Here is a 17,301-nt window from a genome sequence, read left to right as displayed (position 1 = left end):
TTTATCTACAGTATTGTTTATCTATTGTGGACTGTACTGTCGCCTATTACTGAATATTACTGACTGCAAATCATATTCTTATCAGTAATATACAAGAGGAATGGTAAAATGGGGGAGGGACCCTGAGCAAATTTCTGGGGAAAAAATAATAGGTGGGCAAATTTTGACAATTTTATCATATCCCGGGTGATTTCAGGGACAGCATAACATATTCTCACTAAAGTGGACATGATCATGTCATAGTGTGTCCTTGACATAACAGAGGAATACAGTGGGATGTAACAATGAGGTTTGTGGACAAGTAAGTGTATACTTCATATTAAGTGTGAGGCCCAAAAATATTTTGAATTCATTCACTGTAACAGGTCTCCATTCAAATGGATGGGCATAATATGAATTTGGGGTATCCATGATGTAGTGCTGGGCAAAAAAGACTTTTCTGGTCCAAACTTAAATGGAATAAATCATTGGTGAAAAAAATGTAAAAAAAAAAAAAAATCAATTGGTGTAAAATTTTCAATGTTGTCCTAAATACCTGGTTGTGCAGTAAAAGGGGGGATACTAGCTGATTCTAGGTTACAGGGAAGCCATAACTGGTTTGCAAGTACCTCTGGGAGACATGTATGGGCTCTGATTCTTGGTGGATGATGTGACACTAGTACTGGGCCTTTCATCCAGGTGTACTGCATTGCTGGTCTCACCAATTCCCCGGGATGATGTACAGCACTGCTGGAGGTTGTCTGCTCTTCACAAAGTCTCATCCTTCTTATAGGCATCCTTTCCTCCTCCGATTCAGTTATTGACTCACTGCTCTCTATGAGTTCCCACTTTGAATCCAATTCTGACAATGAGAGCTCCCTGCTACTCTCACCTGTCATTGTCAGAATCTGGAAGGCCTCCTCACTGGTGTACATTTATTTGGACATGATGTATACTGGCTGTGGTGACACTGGGACAGGTGTGGCAGCAATCAGGGATACAGTGTATGTCTGCACTGGTGTGGCTGAATCAGGGTTGCACTGATGACGACTGCACAGGTGAGACAGGTACACTGACTGATCAGGACACTGGTGATGGCTGCACTGGTGTGACAGGTACACTGACTGATCAGGACACTGGTGATGGCTGCACTGGTGTGACAGGTACACTGACTGATCAGGACACTGGTGATGGCTGCACTGGTGTGACAGGTACACTGGCTGATCAGGACACTGGTGATGGCTGCACTGGTGTGACAGGTACACTGACTGATGAGGACACTGATGATGGCCGCACTGGTGTGACAGGTACACTGACTGATGAGGACACTGATGATGGCCGCACTGGTGTGACAGGTACACTGACTGATGAGGACACTGATGATGGCCGCACTGGTGTGACAGGTACACTGACTGATCAGGACACTGATGATGGCTGCACTGGTGTGACAGGTACACTGACTGATGAGGACACTGATGATGGCTGCACTGGTGTGACAGGTACACTGACTGATGAGGACACTGATGATGGCTGCACTGGTGTGACAGGTACACTGGCTGATCAGGACACTGATTATGGCTGCACTGGTGTGACAGGTACACTGACTGATGAGGACACTGATGATGGCTGCACTGGTGTAACTGATCAGGACACTGATGATGGCTGCACTGGTTTGACAGGTACACTGACTGATGAGGGCAGTGACAGGTGAGTCTATGTGTGTAACAGTGTAGTGTTGGGCAGTGTAAGGATCACATTGGAATTGCTAAACTGACAGATCCCAGTACAGATTTCTCTCCTTCCTCTCACTTGTAGTCTGCGTGTGAATAAGGAGAACCAGTAACAGCAAGTACTGGCCATAGTTTACATTTTGGTTTGCTATGATTGGACATATCAATCACATGGTAAGGGGCCACTGAGATTGGCCTTTTATCCAGATCTGTGATGAGCCATGCCCAAGGTAATGATTACAGATCATGGTGGAGTGAACCGAATATCTCCACTCCTACCTAATTTGATACACGGGGATCAGGTGGGATTTGTCCCTTGCTTTGGGCCATAACCTACCATCTAATGGACACATCATTATAAGATTTCCAAACCACTTTAGTAACTCTATCAATTTAATTTTTTTCAAATCATTTATTTTCCTTTCATTTTCCTCTGTTTTCTATTAAATACTTGTGTGTTAGTTTTGTGGGATGTGGACAAACTGTAATCTCAGAAGAAACCATTCTGTGTAGTTTGAAATCCTCTCAATATCCCACAGCTATGACCTTGAAGAGTACAAAAGCATCTTGCTGATGAAATTAGTTGTTAATGAAGTTAACAGGAACCCCGATCTTCTGCCCAATGTCACCCTGGGCTATCGAATATTTAGTACTTGTTCTGATCCCAAGAAAACTTTGGGATATGTCATGAAGATGTTGTCTGGAGAGAAGGAAGCTCCCAACTATTACTGTAAGGGACGTGGAGAAGTGGCCGGTTTTATTGGGGACAGTAATTTCCATACAAGTCATGCGCTGGCCCAGCTACTTAGTCTGTATCAGTATACACAGGTAAGTGATCACTTCAATATATTGTATACAGCAGGGCTTAAAATTTCAAGTTCTGAGCTACTAGCCAGGCCTTAGAGTTACTTGCCACCAACAAACACACAGAGACACCTGTACACACATACATACATACATGTACATACTGTGACAGTAGGCAGGTGAAATCACCTGGTTGCGTCCTGGATGGACGATACATTTGTCCAAGGTTGAGACTTTATCGGGATTTGTTCCACTAGAGGGAAGTGCTGAGTCCTTCAGCATGGAGGTAATGAGCCCAGCTGAAGGTAGTGGGCTCATTAAGGATGGTATAAAACTTCCCAGAGTGCTTAGGGACTTGCTCCATCCTGGAACCAGATCCATGCCTGAACTGACTGGGGAGCAAACACCTTATCTGTGCAGGGAGACAAAAGCCTGTATGGCTAGCCTATAACTACTAGCAACTAGGGATAGCATCAGGCTGTACCTAGTGGGTAGCTAGGGAAAGCTGTTGGTCCAGTAAGTAGCCAAGTTGGCCAGGATTTAATTTGATGTTTCTTTTTGGTTTGACATTTTTTGTAATATTGTAAATAAACTGCACCTTTTTTGTTTTTTCACCTCCACTGTTGTTGTGCTGTGCCTGTCTTTTTGTGTTGTGCACCCATCCAGGGGGTCACACACACCCACTGCCGAGATAACCCCGTTACATATGGTGGAGGACCGCGGGCAGTTCGTGGTAACTAAAGGCCAGCATGGAGGAGATAATAAGACATTTGGCTCTGGTGAATGCCAATCAACAACAGACTAATGCAAGTCTCCAGCAGAGCATTGCAGCCCAGCAGAGAACCCTGGAGGCCGTCATGAAGCAGCTCCAGCAGAGGCAGCAGATTGAGGCTGGTGATGATTCTGGTAAAACACCATCATTTTCTGTGGGCCGTTTATTGCCAAAAATGACGGGAGAGGATGATCCGGAGGTGTTTCTAACCACATTTGAAAGGACTGCTGAAAGGGAAAAGTGGCCTAAAGAACAGTGGGCTGGATTGATGGCCCCATTATTAACTGGAGAGTCGCAAAAAGCTTACTATGACCTGGAGCCGGACCAAGCCAAAGACTATGAGGTGCTAAAAGCGGAAATTTTGGCCCGATTGGGTGTTTCCCTCGCTGTCCCTGCTCAGCGGGTACATAATTGGACTTTTCGGCTTGGGAAACCTCCCAGGTCACAGATGTATGATCTCATTCACCTGAGCAGGAAGTGGCTGCAGCCAGAGACTTTGACCACCCCAAAAATTGTGGAACGTGTTGTCATGGATCGGTTCCTAAGGTCTCTGCCTAATGCCATTCAAAAGTGGGTCAGCCATGGAGACGCAGAGACAGCAGACAAGCTTGTGGATCTCGTGGAGAGATACTTGGCTACGGAGAACCTGACCTCCTCCTCTTCCAGAGACTCACGGACTTTCCACCCTAAGACCAGACCATCCCCAGCGGCGGGTAAGACGATTCCAAGGGGTGAGAGAGTGAGATGGGGGGAGTATTACCCAATGTCTGGCAAGAGCGGCCAGGAAGGTCAAAGCCACAAGAGGCGGCAAAAAGGTTTATTTGTTACCGCTGCCGGCAAGAGGGACATATTGCAGCCAATTGCCCAGTGGTGGATGAGCCTATGCAGTGTGACTTTCTGAGGGACCGACGTCAGTCGCTGTTTGCAACAGTGGTATGCACTGCCAGCCCGGGCACTGAGAAACATTGGTGTAAAATGACTGTTAATGGAAATAATGTTGTGGGGTTGCTGGATTCAGGTAGCCTGGTAACCTTGATAAAAGAGGAGATAGTCACTACAGAGGTCTCTGGGTATAAAAAGGTGGCTGTTATTTGTGTGTATGGGGACACCAGGGAGTATCCCATGGCAACTGTGTTTTTTGAGACCCCCAAAGGTAACCTGTCTCATCAGGTAGGATTGGTGCCTCACTTACCACATGATGCCATTGTGGGGAGGGATTTTCCACAATTCTGGGAACTCTGGGATTGTCCTGACCCCCCACTGTCTCTCCTGCAGACCAGGAAGGTGAACCCCGGAAATCGTCTGAGGGTGGTGAGGTATCTCCCAAGTTCCCCTTGTCGGTACTAGCCGGGGAGACCCAAGGAACTGGGGAGGAGCCCGCCTCTTCAGATGAAAACCTGCCGGCTGTGGAGTTTTCAGACTTAGAGGTGCATAGGGAAAATTTTGCCACCGAACAGTTGAAAGACCCCACACTGATAAAAGCACGGGAAAATGTGGTAAAATTAGATGGCGAACTAGTAAGCCCAGAGAAAACTTGTACTTATCCGTACTTCCTTGTGGAAAGGGACCTACTCTATCGAGTCGCTCAAGGGGCAGAAGAAACCATTGAGCAACTGGTGGTGCCCAGACCTTACAGGAAGTTGGTGTTGGAGGCCCATGGACACATCCTTGGAGGTCATTTGGGGGCGGAGAAAACTCGGGAAAGAGTATTACAGCAGTTCTATTGGCCTGGGGTCATTAAGGAGATGTGTCAGGAGGAGATGTGTGTCCGAAGTTGGCCCCTATGCCCCATTTCCGTAGTCCACTCGTATCTCTTCCCATCATTGAGGTCCCTTTTGAAAGGATTGCAATGGATTTGGTAGGTCCGTGGGTGAAGTCCGCTAGGGGGCATCAGTACATGATGGTCATACTCGACTATGCCACCCGCTATCCAGAGGTGATTCTGCTCCGAAATACCTCTGCCAAGACGATAGCTAAGGAGCTATTTCTCGTTTTCAGCCGAGTGGGTATTTCGGGGGAACTGCTTACAGACCAAGGAACCCCCTTTATGTCCCAGTTGATGAAAGAACTGTGCAAACTGTTCAAGGTAAAACAATTGCACACCTCTGTGTATCATCCCCAAACCGACGGGTTGGTTGAAAGGTTCAAAAAAACTCTGAAACAAATGTTAAGGAAGGTGGTAGATAAGGATGGAAAGGGGTGAGATTATTTAATTCCCTATTTGATGTTTTCCATCCGGGAGGTACCCCAGTCCTCTACAGGGTTTTCACCTTTTGAGTTGCTCTATGGGAGACACCCAAGGGGGCTGTTAGATATTGCCAAAGAAACGTGGGAAAGTGAAAGTTCTCCTCACCAGAGTGTAATTGAGCACGTCGCCCAAATGCAAGATAGAATTGCCTAGGTAATGCCTATCGTAAAGGAACATTTGGCCCAAGCACAGTTAGCACAGCAGAGGGTGTACAATCGGGGGGCCCAGACCAGGTCGTTTGCCGAGGGAGATAAGAGTGCTAGTGCTAATCCCTACGGTAGAAAGCAAATTCCTGGCCAAATGGCATGGCCCATATGAGGTAATTGAGAGAGTGAGCGAGGTGAATTACAGGGTCAGACAACCCGGAAGGCAAAAACCTACCACGTTAATCTGTTGAAAGCCTGGAGGGAACGGGAATCCCTAGTTGCAGAGGCTGTGTCACCAGCGCCATCTGACTGCTTGGTTCCGGAGGTTGGAATAGCAGTCACGCTGTCTACAACCCAAAAACAGGAAGCTAGAGAGTTTGTGCTCCGCAACACAGACGTTTTCTTTGAGCTGCCGGGACAAACCTTGGGGGTGGAGCATGACATTATCACCCCACCGGGTGAAAGGGTAAAACTAAAACCCTACAGAATCCCAGAGGCTCGCGGGAGGCAATACGTGGGGAAGTACGGAGAATGCTGGATTTGGGGGTGATAGAGGAGTCCCAGAGTGACTGGTCCAGCCCCATAGTGTTGGTGCCCAAACCAGATGGGAGCTGGCGATTTTGTAACGACTTTCGACAGTTAAAGTTACAAAATTTGACACCTACCCCATGCCAAGGATAGATGAACTAATCGACCGACTGGGAGCAGCCCGGTACATGACAATGCTTGATTTGACGAAAGGTTATTGGCAGATTTCCCTAGCTAAGTCAGCAAAAGAGAAGACTGCATTTGGAACCCCGGAAGGGTCATTCCAGTACAGAAAAATGCCGTTCGGGTTACAGAATGCACCGGCCACCTTTCAGCGAAAAATGGATCAGATTCTTCGCCCTCATCAGAAGTATGCTGCAGCTTACCTGGATGATGTGATTGTCCATAGCACAGATTGGGCCTCACATTTGCCAACAGTTCAGGCTGTACTAGACTCAATACGGAAAGCTGGGTTGACGGCCAACCCAAAGAAGTGTACTATTGGACAGGAAGAGGCCAGGTACCTTGGGTACACTATTGGGAGAGGGGTAATAAAACATCAGATCAACAAAGTGGAAGCGATACAGAGTTGGCCACGCCCAAATAACAAGAAGCAGGTATGGGCTTTTTTAGGAATTGCTGGCTACTATCGGTGATTCATCCCCCATTTTGTTTCTCTGGCAGTGCCCCTGACCAACCTGACAAAAGGGAAGGAGTCTGTCATGGTTAAGTGGTCCCCAGAGGCTGAAGCAGCCTTCCAGTCTTTAAAAAGGGCCTTATGTAGCCAGCCAGTGCTATACCCCCCAGACTTTTCAAAAGACTTTGTGGTCCAGACGGATGCATCCAATGTTGGCTTAGGAGCAGTGCTGTCCCAGGTTTGGAAGGGGGAGGAGCACCCAGTAATCTACCTCAGCAGAAAGCTAAAATCTCATTAGGAAAATTACGCCACGATTGAGAAGGAGTGTTTAGCGGTAAAGTGGGCCCTAGATTCCCTTCGGTACTATCTGCTGGGCAGACATTTTGACCTGATCACGGATCACGCTCCCCTGAAATGGATGGCTCAAAATAAGGAGACCAATAGAAGGGTAAATAGGTGGTTTCTGGCCCTACAAGAATTTACCTTCACGGTAAAGCATCGCCCTGGAGTTCAGATGGGAAATGTGGATGCTTTATCCCGGGTTCATGCCTGCCTGGTTACTGGTGTTACAACCCCAAGGTTGAAACAAGGGGGGGGGTATGTGACAGTAGGCAGGTGAAATCACCTGGTTGCATCCTGGATGGACGATAAATACTAGAGGGAAGTGCTGAGTCCTTCAGCACGGAGGTAATAAGCCCAGCTGAAGGTAGTGGGCTCATTAAGGCTGGTATAAAACTTCCCAGCTTGCTTAGGGACTTGCTCCAACCTGGAACCAGATCCATGCCTGAACTGACTGGGGAGCAAACACCTTATCTGTGTGCAGAGAGACCAAAGCCTGTGTGGCTAAGCCTCCGGTACTAGCAACTAGGTATAGCATCAGGCTGTACCTAGTGGGTAGCTAGGGAAAGCTGTTGGTGCAGTAAGTAGCCAAGTTGGCCAGGATTTAATTTGATGTTTCTTTTTGGTTACAATACACACACACAAATGTACAGACACGCAGAGAGACACATGTACAGACACACACATACAGACATATGTACATACACACACAGAAACGTACACACACGCACAGAGGCACATGTACAGACATGCAGAGAGGCACATGTACACACACACACATACAGACACATGTATACACACACACAGGCACGTACAGACATGTATACACCCAGATACATGTGCATACACAGAAATACACACGCACGGACACATGTACATACATAAACAGATACATATACACACAGACACATGTACATACATACACACACACATGTACATACACACAGACACATGTGCACACACACAGACACATGTACATACACACATGTACATACTCGCAGACACATGTACAGATACACACATGTACATACACACAGACACATGTACAATTATACATGCATACACAGACACACACAAACACATGTACACGTACACACACATACACACTCTACCACCTCCCCCATAAAAAGTTGCAGTACTTCATTGTTCACTCACAGAGCCGGGTACTGCACTCTCGGGGGAGGCAGAGAGCACAGCACACACTCCTTGCTTTGCTTTCACTGCGCTCAGCTATTGGGCAGTCTGACGAACTCCCAGTGCCAATGACAGATCCGGCCTGAGCTCCGAGCCTGCTCAGCAAGACGGCTCTAAGAGACACACTCTCCCCCACCATAATTTCCACTCGCCATTGGCGAGCAGGCGAGTGGAAATTTCAAGCCCTGATATACAGTATATGTAATATGGTGTGTCCAATAGATGATTCAGTACAGTCAGGGTGGATTTGTTTTAGCTTTGCTTTTCTAGTGTGAGTGCAGATCAGAATTAAGAGAACTTTAAATGATTCAGGTACACAGAACAAGCGGTGCCATTGGTTTTGGTCTTTAAGTGTTTTTAAACTGAACTGAATGTATCTGGACATCTGCCAACATTACTGTATTGTATGTGCCGGGTCTGTACAGGAAAGGTCTTACCCCAGTAGAGGAGTCAGTGACTTCTTTCACAATTGAGCATCCTCACCAGGTGCCACTTCCAATTTGGAATCTCATCATCCATAGGTGACGGCTTTATACAAAGTCCATCCCACACTTGCAGGCTAAATATAGGGAAGGGGGGGGGAGGGCAGAAGCAGGGAGATCACAGATCCAAGAAGATTAAGTAGAAGTCAGCACATCAATGGACTTGCTCTAAAAATCTTGGTTTCCTGAGGCTTAGCACCAATGGGATTTCAGGGCAGCACAGGGGCCCATTTATTGTGCTGAGAAGCAATGCCCAAATAGTACAAGAGGTAAATAGAGCACAAATTAACCAATCAAGCATTAGGTGGTGATCAGCCATGTGCATGTGAGTAATACATGTTGTCACTGAGAGAAGCCCCACTTAGAAATAAATGTCATGGGGAAACCAATAAGAAAGGTTCACAGAGCACAGAGATCTCCATTCACACCACCACCACCCCGCCTGTTCACAGGCAACAGTGAATGTTCTTCTGCTATCATTCCATGTGGATATTGCAGGACAGGGGAGTGGACCTAACCCCTTCACACAGAATCCTGTGACTTTCAAATTAGAAGAAAGAGAACCATGGAACCCTTGCTGATGGGGAATAAAGAAAACACAAAAATGAGGCATCAGGCAATACACATTATACACAATACACATGAAGCATGGTTATCTTGTAATGCCAACAACAATGACATTCAGTGTAATTTGTGAAATTAGTGATGCAAAAACTGAATGTAGAACAAAAGGAGAGAAGAATGTAAATTGGAAAACACAAAATGATAATCATTGAGTCACCTTTTGGCAGTTTTTAGAGGGAAGCATAGATAGATCTAAAGAGATTAAAATGGGTTCATGGTCAAGTTGTAGATGCTACATATGAGGATTTAATATACTGAAAAGTGGAGAAATTAGCTATCCAAGAAGTGGTCACGTCTAGTGTGCAGGGTGTTTTTTCAGCGGGAACATGGCAGAATAGCGTGCCATCACCTCTGGCAGTCCTCTCCTCTCCAGGTTCAACACTCAACATAAACGCTGGTAGAAGAAGCTTTCTATTCAACTCGCTTCCTCCACCGGCTTCTGTGTGCTAGTGCCGGCACCAAGGGCACATTCCCCACACCTGCTGATAGCTGCCCCAGGTCCAGATTCTGCAACTGTCAGACTTTTTTTTAAACCTTTGTCCCTGCCTGCTGCCTATCAGATCAGTGTGGCACAGAGCCGAGTGAAGTGCTCTGAAAGTCCTCCTGGGCTCTGTGCTTCTCTATCAGCCCTGAAAATGGTGCACCCCTCCATCTCCAGCACGCTGTTTGGGATGCCAAAATTGAGCCAAGTTTACGAAAAGACCATAATATTACAGTCCATAACCAGTCTCTATGTGAGGGTCCAGATCCTGAGCTCATCCAGTTTGTTAACCAGAGCCGAACATTGGCGAGAAAAATACTAGGAAGCGCTGGTTGATGTGGGTTTAACTTTAGCTCAGCCCAAAGTCCTCCATGTTTCCCTCGTCTCTGTTTACGGGCTCTGCATCGGAGTCGATGCTGGTGAGCAATTCCGCTCGAAATAAAGGGCTCACTGTGAAGAGGCTTCCTTACAAGTTTTGGTGGTATTTGGTCAAAGATAAAAATGAAGTCCGAAACTGAGTTTGTGCTGATATGACCAAATACAAATCTACATTTTTGGAATGCATGTACAAATATATGTAAAAATATATGTTAAAATGACTTTTGTATATTTAAAAAAATATATATTTTTTAAATTAAGTCTGTCTATGATTGGTCAGAAACATTCACACCAGTGGCCTGCTGGAATTCCTTTTGTAGGGCTCTGGCAGTGCTCATCCTGTCGCTCCTTGCACAAAGGAGCAGATACCGGTCCTGCTGATGGGTTAAGGACCTTTTACAGCCTTGTCCAGCTCTCCTAGAGTAACTGCCTGTCTCCTGGAATCTCCTCCATGCTCTTGAGACTGTGCTGGGAGACACAGCAACTCCTGGAGGAGTTGGACTGCCTGTGCAACCTCTGTAGGGTCCAGGTATCGCCTGATGCCACCAGTAGTGACACTGACCCTAGCAAAACTAGTGAAAAAACATCAGAAAAGATGAGTAGGGAAAAAATGTCACTGACCTCCACCTGTAAAACCATTCCTGTTTTGGGGGTCGTCTCATTGTTGCCCATCTAGTGCACCTGTTGTTAATTTCATTAACACAAGAGCAGCTGAAAATGATCAACAACCCCCTCTGCTACTTAACTGACCATATCAATATCCAAGAAGTTTCATTGACTTGATGCTAGACTCAGATTAAAAAGTCTTCCTTTAATTTTTCTGAGCAGTATATATATATATATATATATATATATATACAGTGTACTGTATATTAGGGCCCTAGGGTGAGCAGCTGTTGTTGATGAATGACATATTTTCATTTTCTGAATAATAACATCCCATTAAAATGTTTCCCAACATATCATCCAGATCAGTTATCGAGTCACTGACTCTCGTCTGAGTGATGGAAAAATGTATCCAACTTTATTCCGTATGACACCAGACAATCGGATCCATCATGCAGCGATTATAAAATGTTTGCAGTATTTTGGGTGGAATTGGGTTGGAATAATAACATCAGGAGATGGCAGCAGTGATGAGGAGGTCGAAGAACTGAGTAAGACATTGAGCCAACATGGGATCTGCGTAGATTATATCATTAAACTCATTGACGACATTTCATATGGTACTGAAGATTTGATGATTATTAGTAAATCAAAAGCCAAGGTTGTCATAGCGTGTGAAAGTTTCACATGGTTATTTTATTATTTTGCTCACCTTATGCCCTCTGCTTTAGAAAATATCACATTTATTTTCCCACCTTCATGGAGTAAGCTACTTAATAGACGCTATGAGGACATAACAGCAATCAACCGCAGCTTCATATTTCTGTGGGCACAAAGAGTATATGTAGAGTTCCATAATTCTGATTATGGTGTCACCTTCTACAAATGTTTAACTGACCCAATACTGGAAGATATTTGGATTTATAAGTTTAACTGCCTTTCCCCACACCCACGCAAAAATGAATATTTTCAGTCATTTTATAACATTTCTCTGAAACCTTGTAGAGATTCTAAATATTTTTGGAAGGCATTTAATGATTATACAACTCTACCCTACTATGCATACAGGGCTGTATATGTTCTGGCCCATGCTCTACACTGGATGTACATGAAGAAAAATACATCTGAACCAAACAGATTCCAGCACAGAGTAAGTTGGATGATACGTGTTTATATGACTATGCATGAAGGTAAAAAACCTTCTCTGTGCAGTGCCCAGTCCCGTCCCCCCACCCAATACTCACCTAAGCCCCCTCTCAATCCAGCGATGTGCACTGGAGTCTCAGCTATCCCGGGACTTCCTCTTCTCATTGGCTGAGACAATCGGCTCTCACTGCTGTTAATCACAGCCAATGAGAAGATAGACGGGGTGGGCCGAGCTGTGGCTCCATGTGTGAATGGACACACGGAGCAGCGGGTGCCCCCATAGCAAGCTGCTTGCTATGGGGGCACCCGACAGGAGCCAGGAGAGCCTGAGGGGGACCCAAGAAGAAGAGGATCCGGGCTGCTCTGTGCAAAACCATTACACACAGCAGGTATGTATAGACATGTTTGTTATTTTAAAAAAGGAAAAAAACAAGCCTTTCGAATCACTTTAAAGATTTTGTGCATCTTGAATATGTGCTGTATATTAGGATCCTTCCCCCCTACAGTCCCTGACTCTAGGACTCAGCCCATAAGGATGAGAGAATGCGGTCTTCAAGTGGGGATGACATCTTGTCTTTGGTTGGCCCAATAAAGGTTTAATGATAAAGTAATGCCATCATTGGGCAGTCATATCTGTTCTTTGAGCCAATACACTGCCATTGCTACAAGGATCCAAAAAAGGGTGACACCATCTCTGCCCATCCTCCATGCTCTACAGTGATAACATAGCCATGGTTGTAAACAAAACATCATTTTATAGAAGACAACATCAATATTTTCACTACAGAGCAGAACTTCCCCTCCCTCCCTGGCATCTCACCTGAACTTCAGGCAATTCACCTTCTTACAGGTGTACCTCCTCAATGCAGAGATCCACAAAGCAGAAGGACAAAGACTCCATGTAAAGAGGAGCAGCCACCCCATGTAACCCATGGAGAGGCCGAGGATATTAGACCCCTCAAATTGAAGTACACAGACATACTGTACTAATAAAAGGCAGAAAGTTGCTGGAAGTGTACCATTGTATTCAACAAGTGGAGACTCTGAGTTTAACTATATGCTCAGCTGACTCTTGGTACCTTAAATTCGGATGTGGTACCCTGTCAAGCTATTTTTCCTGAATTGAAACGTCATCAGTGGCTGGAAACACTGAACTATTGATTGCCGTAAATAACACTCTGGGGCAGGGGCGGACTGACAACTCATGGGGCCCCTGGGCAATAGGGGATCATGGGGCCCCTGTGTCCTTGCCCAAACTCAAAAAAGCCTATGAAAAAGGGGCATCTCATGGGGCCCCCTATTGACCCTGGGCCCTCGGGCAGTGCCCGAGTTTCCAAATGGTCAGTCCGCCCCTGCTCTGGGGTGAATTCAATGAACAAATGAACAGTAAAGGCTTTCGGTAGGCTACTCTCCTGCACCGCCCCACAATGCACTGTGCCCTGACAGTGTATTGTGATTGGCCAAAGCAATGCACCTGATTATAGTCATTGAAGATGTAACAAGGAGGCGGGGTGATCCCCCCCCCCTTGTGACATCAGCACTGTATTTAAGAACTGTCATCCTGGCTGAGCAGTCAGTTTTTGTTTTTTTTTTCAGGTCGGTGGTGGAGGCGGGCAGCGTGATTGCCGTTGGATCTACTTTGGGGGACATTTTTAATTTTTTTTTTTTTAATAAAGGACTGTCTCTTGTCATTTTTTACTACAATTTTTTGTGAATGGGTAGTGGTACCATGTACCATAAACTCATTCACATGGGGGGTGCAGGATCCGGGGCCCCCTTACTAAAGATTCCAGATTCATAAGTCGCACACCATGACACTCCCACAACCACCGGCCATGGTTGTGGGGAAGAGACCTTTGTCCCCCCCCCCATCAACACGAAGACAAGGTGCTTTGGGGGAGAGCCCCCCTGCCCCAAAGCACCCCCACATGTTGAGAGCAGGTGGCCTGGTCTAGTCCAGGAGGGGGAGGGCGCTTGCTTGTCCCCCCCCACTTTCCTGACCTGCTGGGCTACATGCTCAAATAAGGGTCTGGTATGGATTTTGGGGGGACCCACATACCATTTTATTTTAAAGTTTGGCATAGGGGGTTCCCCTCAAAATCCATACCATACCCCAACAGCTTGGTATGGATAAGAGGGGGGACCCCACACCATTTAAAAAAAAAAATTATTTGTTGGACAATGCCAACAATTCTTTTTACATTCAGCTATCAGTAGAGAACCACACTGACAGCTGAAACATTAAAGAATGCTGAAACATTAAAGAAAGAATTAGTAAAATGTGCCATGATTATGGACAATGTCATAGCCAAGGAAAAGTAGTATATCGGGGGAGATTTGAACGTAAATGTGAATCGTATGTGAAGGACGGATATAAGGTAGCTTCCACTTTCAGAAGTACCATCCCTTTTAATTGTAAATAAAACAAAGACAATATAAATTGCTAATATGCATTCTTCTACAATATACTGTATGTCACAGCCACCCCACGAGGTGCCCCTAAAAAAATGTATCAAACTACTGTATATATCCAAATCCTCACCTATAATTAAATAATATGAATACAATCTCATGAACATGTGTATGGCTATACTGGATGGTTAAGATGTTCACATGCTCTTTTTAAGAATATTTTATGGATTTTTGTGATACATGTACAATAAAAGAATGATTATATATTGACACAACTGGTTTGTATCATACCTTCAAAGGTATACCTAGAGTCCCAATTTATATTGTCTTATTTGTTATTGGTTTATTTAAAGGGGGGGAGATTTGGAGGTTATGAACCTCTTCCCATACTCCCCGACAACACTTGTTGTCCCACAGTCTCAGTTTTTATCCCACTAGTAGAATTGCCAAAATGTAATTGTTCACTAGAAAGTTAAAAGTTCACCTTAAAAAAAAATAAAATAAATAAATGCACATATTTTTGCAGGTTATAAAGTGCCTTTATGTATTTATTTATTTACTAGGAGCCTGGAAAGCATTGCACCCACAATCAGCAGATTGCTGATGCCATGCAGGGCTCCTGCAGACTCCTTGGTGTATCTGTCTCCTCGTACCTCATATTGGAAGGCAGATAAACACTGGCAGGGAAGAATCAATGAACTACCTCAGCACTAAACAGTGCCATGATATTCATTGAGAACTACAACCAACATCCGCTAAGGCTGTCAGTACTTGTAACTACTAAATATACCTTTCTATCACCATACCACGTGAATATACTAAATATAAACTAACCAAATATTCTCAAAATCAGTGAATAAATGAATAAATAAACAAATCAATAAAATAAATAAAATGTCCAAATAAAGTCCAAAAAGTCCACCAAACCAAATAACTAAATCCAGTAGGAAGGATTCCAATCCTAATATACTCCTTGTGATACCTCGAAAACAAGAATACTTATATAGTGCATTATCTTTCAAATAATCAGTAACAATATAAAGTGCAAAATTAAATCCGTGCAAAATCCAAACCACTCCAACTGTGATTAATAGTGATGTTGCAAGAAAACAGCAATAAAAAAAAAATAAATATTATAAATGTATATATCCAAAATATACTGAAAAATGTGAGCCAAAATCCAATCTTAAAGTGAGCACTTCAATAATTAACTGAACACTCAGTGACCACTACAATACATACAGTGAACACTCCGTGAACACTCCGAATAGTGATATTAATACCATTACCCTCTGGTAGTATTCATAAGCTTATCCGATATCTCTGGTAACAGTATTACTTCCAAGTTTTCCTTCACTTCAGGAGCCCATCCTCCATAATCCTCATAAAGTTGAAGAAGACTCTTAGAATAGATTTCCGAGTGTAGGGATACATTTAGTAAAAGACTTACATTGGGGTTTACGAATATCAGCTCTTTGAATAAAATAAAACAAAACAAGCCCTGCAAACCATGGGCATGGGAACCAGCAGTCAAAATGGCCACGGTGGCACTTCCGGTTTCCGTGCGTGCGTCTTGACGTCACGTCCCCTAACGTGTTTCGTCACTTCCGGACTTCTTCTGAAGGGATCATCTTGTCAGTACTTGTCAGTACTTGTAGTCTACCCATTCACAAAATGACACAGGTGAAGCCCCCCACAGCCACTTTTTTTTAAATAGTGAAGGCTAGCAGGAAGAGAAGATCCCCCGCTAGTTGTCGCCCCAGGGCCATTGCATCTGTAACATGTTGTACCCTGAATATGGGTGTAACATGTAACAAAAGGTGAACTTATCCTGTAAATTGATATTATGGTAATAAGGTAATCTGTGTATTTCTGTCTTCCATGAAAAGTTGTCCAAATATGTGAGAAATGTTCATTACACTGACCCAACTGGAGACAAGATCTACTTCAACGAGAGAAGAGAAGTTCCAACCAATCTTGTTTTAGAAAGCTGGCTTTTTCCTAACAATTCATATTTTTCCACTGAACGAATTTCCATTATAGGACCAGACTTTGTGCCTGAAATTCTTTCCAATATGAGTAATCCCATCTTGTGGAAAAGAGGCAAAGTAAGAAATCACTCGATTGTTTTCTGTCTGTATCGTTTGCTGAGGAGAATCACAATTAGGATTTATATTTGTTATGTTGCAGTCTGATACTAGAATAGTTTAAATTCATTTTTTCTCATTAATCTACACTCAGTACCCCAAACTCCTTTTTTCAACAATGTAAAGGAGTTGTGATGGGAGCCAAGTATGCTCCCAGTGTAGCTAATTTAGTGATGGCAAAATGGGAGAAAGAGAACATATACGATAAGTGGCCAGAGATGACGCTATAGAAAAGATACATTGACGATATTGTCATCCTATGGGGTGGGACACATAATGAGCTTAATGAATGGTTTAAAATTCACAGTAGTTGGTGACACTCAACAGGTTATTTTTTTTTTTATCTCACTTTGTTTAAAGAAGATGGTATTATAAAGACTAATACCTTCTTTAAAGGTATAGATAGAAATAGTTTTATAAATAGTTTTATACCCACCTTGAGTTGTCACCAACCGAGTTGTCACCAAAAGACCTTTTTTTGGAGAAAGGGAGAATATTTTATTTAAAAAAGAGATTTACTGGTGACTAAAAATGAGAAAGAAATAACATATGATAGAGTGGATTTTGTGACCGATTATAATGCACAATATAAGGATATAGAAAAGATTTTTAGGAAATATTGGCCCATTTTAAGGAAAGACAAGAGCT

At 44.2% G+C, this 17,301-nt stretch overlaps 1 protein-coding gene across 1 annotated transcript in view; it reads left to right on the top strand.

The window, feature by feature from the left end:
• Positions 1–284: 284 nt before the first annotated feature.
• Positions 285–17,301, top strand: part of LOC149457654 (vomeronasal type-2 receptor 116-like) — a 28,098-nt gene continuing 11,081 nt past the window's right edge. Inside the window, exons 1-4 of the mRNA XM_089683388.1 lie at positions 285–301; positions 2,249–2,537; positions 11,313–12,098; positions 16,396–16,614. Of these exons, the coding sequence (XP_089539514.1) occupies positions 285–301; positions 2,249–2,537; positions 11,313–12,098; positions 16,396–16,614 (1,311 nt within the window). The remainder of the gene's footprint in view (positions 302–2,248; positions 2,538–11,312; positions 12,099–16,395; positions 16,615–17,301) is intronic.

The sequence above is a fragment of the Staurois parvus genome, unplaced genomic scaffold, assembly GCF_062004578.1.
Source record: "Staurois parvus isolate SC_StPar_1 unplaced genomic scaffold, SC_StPar_1.0 ptg000308l, whole genome shotgun sequence".
In the NCBI taxonomy this organism is placed as follows: domain Eukaryota; kingdom Metazoa; phylum Chordata; class Amphibia; order Anura; family Ranidae; genus Staurois; species Staurois parvus.
This window is presented reverse-complemented; position numbering and strand designations above follow the sequence as displayed.